The sequence below is a fragment of the Coffea eugenioides genome, chromosome 9 (genome assembly GCF_003713205.1).
Source record: "Coffea eugenioides isolate CCC68of chromosome 9, Ceug_1.0, whole genome shotgun sequence".
Classification (NCBI taxonomy): Eukaryota; Viridiplantae; Streptophyta; class Magnoliopsida; order Gentianales; family Rubiaceae; genus Coffea; species Coffea eugenioides.
This window is the reverse complement of record NC_040043.1, coordinates 23,812,959-23,817,774: the sequence shown is the minus strand read 5'-3', so window position 1 is coordinate 23,817,774 and position 4,816 is coordinate 23,812,959. Positions and strand designations below refer to the sequence as shown.

The following is a 4,816-nucleotide window of genomic DNA, read 5'->3' as shown; positions in this document are numbered from 1 at the left end:
TTTTTCATTCATATTTTAAAAAAAGAAAAAAAAATCTCCAACAACTACTAAAAAAAAAAACTACTAAAAAAATTTAATAATTTTTCCTTTTAAATTTACACACGCACACGGTCTGTCATTGCCACTAGTACATGATAGAACTGGTTGCCACTTTGCCAGGGTCGGGTCTAAGAAGACCAAAAGAAAGTGTGTGACAAAAGTAAAGGTAAAGTAATACTACTAAAATTGACTTGGCGGCTGGAGACAGTACCACTGCCTCTTCTACCTGCAAAGTCTGAGGAGGGGGCGACGAAGGAGGAGGGAAGAAAGGAAAGATGAACTGGAATTGTCCATTCTGCAACTTTGGTTCAAATTCATTCTGCAACTTCGGTTCAAATAATCCAATATGCAGCGACTGCAGAGAGAATGCAAGAAGAATGATTGTCTTAACCAATAAACTTCAGAATGAGAAAAGATTGGACAACCAAATTAGAACTAGTTCCTCTTCCTCCACGGTAATCCTGATAATATTAGTGATACGTAATTCTCTCTTGTCATGTTTCTTGTTTTGGATTACATTCTTGATTTGGCAATCTGGGCGAAAAGGGCTAGCTCGTGCTTTGGTCTCTGTTGAAATTTTATTCTAGTCAAACATGGTGAAGATTAAAGATTTCCTCCACCATAAACATCCTTTGAATTCTGAAGTGGAGTCAAGTTATCAGGGTTAGTTAATATCAGGGTATGAGCATGAATACTGCAGTCATTTTTATTAAGTAAGCCATTCCCTCACCAAATATGTTTTCCACTCCTGTTATAGAAGTGTAAAATTAATCATAACTTACTTGATGATTTGTGGTTGTGGTCGTTTGAATCAAATAGACTAAAATTCATTAAAATAACTTTTTTCGGGTAGGCCATTAGAATAACTTTTACTGCTTTTAGTTCCATATTTATATTATATGTAGAGCAACTGATTTAAGGTTTTCAGAGGCAGTTGCTATTTGATTATAATCGTGTAAATGTTTTTTCTTGGCAACGCAAATTTTGGACTTTAAAATTGCCAAATAATGAATGAAGTCTATCTGAAGACCGTAATCCTGTGGTTAGCAAAGCCAGCTTAAAAATCGAAGTCTATGTGAAGACTGAAGTGGTCAGTATAACTGTTAATCCTTGTGATCTTGTGGCTATTAAAGCGAGCGTGAAGGCTGAAGATGTCATTATAACTATTAATAACTTTTACTGTTTTAGCTCCATATTGACATTATACATAGAGCAACTGGTAAAAGATATTCAGAGGCAGTTGATATTTGAATATGATTGTGTAATCATCACCTTTTTTCTTTTTTTTGCAAAGTAAATTTTAGAATTTAGAATTGCCAAATAATGACTGTAGTCTATGTGAGGACTGAAGAGGTCATCATAACTGTCAGTCAGTGTAATCATGTGGCTAGTAAAGCGAGCTTAATAATTGAAATTGTGGTGCTCTTCTACCAACATTATGATTTATGATCCCAAATTAATCCTGTTTGTGGTCCATCCCCTCCCTTTCTCCCCCTCCCCCCCCCACTCCAAACCAAAAAAAAAAGGAAAAAAAAAACTCCTTGTTTCTCCAGGTTTAGAGGTGAGGATGACAAGGTTTGAATCGATTTATCCTCTCAGTCAATTTTTGCGCCATTACTGCCTTGTTGCACAGGCTAAAATCCATATGCGACTGAAAGGGTTGAAAATAAAAAAAGTCCTGGACTTGTGGTCCTGCCACTATGGCTGTGGAAGTGGCCCCTGGGGTGTTTCTTCCTGGTTTTGGTGACAGATATGTCTGCTAATGCAGTGCATTCTTAAGGGTTAGCGGGGTAGTATTTCAGAAAAATGGCCTGATGTATTTACACTTGGTAAAATGAGAAAGATTATACAGTGCAAACAACTAACAGAATGTTTTTGTTTAATATAATATAATTCTTTAGAGTTTACCACTAGACTGTTGGATACCATATTTAGGATTATGCCTGTTGAATTTAGACAGATCAGGGATGGGAGAAGGATGCAAAAGTACTTTATCATCTTATACTCAAAGTGCTCTGATTAAATCAAAATTGCCATGTTGTAAACATCAAATACAAATTTTTAAATTACGAAAGTAGGAATGATGTTATTAAGTGCATGTATAGCTCTTTTGTAGGTTGACTTTTCCCTTATTCAATTTTTGTGGTGGGGGTCTGTGATTATGAGACTTAGAGAAGATTGATGTTTGTCAAATAGGAGAGTGCCCACTATGAAACGTCTCATTTGTACTGTTCACCTATCAGGGACTTGGAAATGCGTTGAAATTTATGGAGCAAATGAAGGAGATGGAGGACGAACTTAATGAAAAACTGAATTTTCTAAGTGGATTTGCTGCTGCATTTAAAGAACAAATTCATGCAGATATTCTCGTCAAACCTGGAACTGATGAACCCTCGTTACCTGCACATAGAGCACTCCTGGTGATTCTTTTTTTTGTAATGTATCTACTTTTCTGGATTGTGGACAGGGTTGAATGTAATCCTGTGACATTTAGCTTGCAAATTGGTGATATAAATTTTGTGCTCGAATGATGCAGGCAGCTAGGTCGATTATATTGAAACACATGTTAGATTCAGACCAATGCAAGGCTCCTCCAAATGACACCATCACCTTTCAGGAATTGAATTATGCGGAGCTGGAGTCTCTATTGGAGTTTCTTTATAGCGGAGACTTGCCTAAAGATAAGATGGATAAACATGTTTTTACATTGTCAATTGCTGCAGATAAATATCAGATTCCATTTCTTCAGAAATTTTGTCAGAAACAAATGCTCGGATCCTTAAGCTCATCAAATGTTCTTGATGTCCTGGAAATAGCTGATACTTGTTCCAGCTCAACTTTGAAGGAGAATGCCCTAAACTTCATTGTAAAGAACGTGAAGGATGTAGTTTTCTCTGATAGATTTGATGCATTTGCAGTTAAGAATCCTCATCTAACTGTGCAGATAACCAGGGCATCCTTGATGGAGAAAATTGACACGAACCAAAAACAAGGTCCATTTACCTTCTTCAAGCCCTTGTGACATCTCTTCATCTGAAAAAAATTCTCGATGTGAAAACACAGAGCCAGGAGGCTGATCTTTGTAAAGGAAAAAGAGTGGATCGGCAGGGTCCCAAATGAATTGACTTATTCAAAAAGGGCCTGGTTCTTTGGAAGATCTATTTCGTGTCTGGTACTGAATGGTTCCATTCTGCAAAAACTCTGAATCATTCTCTGGAAGCTCATCCTCTTCATCACAAGTGATCCACTTGCCCCAAAATGGCCTGGACTTTCAAGTGTGTCTGACTTTCTGTGTCAACTAATAGATTTTGAATAGGATCAGCAATTTGCTGCTCTTGAATGTTGTGATTTTTTTTTCTTCTTTTTCTTTTTTTCGATGGGATGAACTGCTTGTGGACTGTATGTAGTACTATCTTCCATAGTTAACTAGTTAGATGCCAAGTTATCTTTAAATTTTGTCCCTGGAATGTATCGAGTAGTATACCTGTTCTGCATTATTCTTCTGCTTTCCAAGTCCTTCACTTCCTCCTAATTTAAAGTGAAGATATGGTCCACATGGCTTTGAAATCTGAAGGACCAACATGTTTACCAGCCATAGCATGCTAGTAATTGGGTAGTATGCAGCTGACGGTTGAGCTCGAAGCAACTCCTCCTACAGTTCTACATCGTCTCAAAATTGTCAAACCATCGTGGTGTGGGTGTGTGATGTTTGTTCAATATCAAACTGCTTCAAGCTTACTTTGTTTGGCTGGGTAAGGTAACTTTCGTTAATATAAGTAACAAGGAAGAGTATTGATCTTGCAATCAAATTCTTTTGTGTATAAATCTCGTCTCTCAATTTCGACAAAATAGCACCAAGTAATCAACTACTTGTCCAAGAGCTAGTTTTCTATCAAACTCCCTAGTTAGTTTTTCTATCAGACTCCCTGTACCGTTTTCTTTAAACCCTTTGCTGAAGTGAATAATATATAACTGGGTTTACAGCCGATGAGAGTTTAGGGAACTTTTATATTGCCTACCGTGCATATACAACGAAGCTTGCTTAGATTCTCTTTGTTAAAAAAAGAAAAGAAAAGAAAAGAAAAGAAGGTGCAGTAATAGACTTATTTGATTGGGGGTCCAACCTCCAGCCCCTTTATATTTTCTAATTGGCCTCCTCCTTCCTCATATTATGAGAATATGATACATATTGATGTGTCCGTGTGATCACAAATATCTATATATATATATATATATATATATATATATATATATATATATATAGACACATGTTTGTTTGTTTTTACGTAAAAGAGTTTAAAAAGAGTGTGACAATAAACAAAGAATAAAGGAGATAGAAATTTTAAAAAATCATGTGTAGTGAAAAAAGAAATAATGTTTGTTTAAATTCTTCATTATTTGGAAATAACTTTTTTATTATCCTCTGCACATATTCCAAATCTTTTTGTTTGACACATACCACAGCAAAAAAAATGTTACAGTAATAAAAAAAATTTGCAATTACTCTTCAAGTCAAACGGTAAAGGAATAACATAATCTACCTGTAATTTTAACCTTTTACTCATTTGACTCTTTTGATGATGAAGGCACCTAACAACGCAAGCATCTCAAACAGGTTGCCCGACACAGCTCATTATTGAGATTCACATCAACAAAAATTCAATTTTCAGATCTAATGTAATGCTCTAATCTAAGTATGACCAGCTAAGTTGAAGCAATTTCAACTCACTCAAAAGTTCCACTAGACTAGAATCGATCAAGTTTGAGTTGAGCTAGA

General features: G+C 35.9%; 1 protein-coding gene across 1 annotated transcript; it reads left to right on the top strand.

Annotated features, from left to right (window-relative positions):
- The first annotated feature begins 238 nt into the window (after positions 1-238).
- Positions 239-3,527, top strand: LOC113783584 (BTB/POZ domain-containing protein At3g56230-like). Its single transcript, XM_027329770.1, has 3 exons — positions 239-494; positions 2,283-2,459; positions 2,576-3,527. The coding sequence occupies exons 1-3, from the start codon at positions 315-317 to the stop codon at positions 3,059-3,061; spliced, it is 843 nt and encodes a 280-aa protein (XP_027185571.1). The 5' UTR covers positions 239-314; the 3' UTR covers positions 3,062-3,527.
- The last annotated feature ends 1,289 nt before the right edge of the window (positions 3,528-4,816 follow it).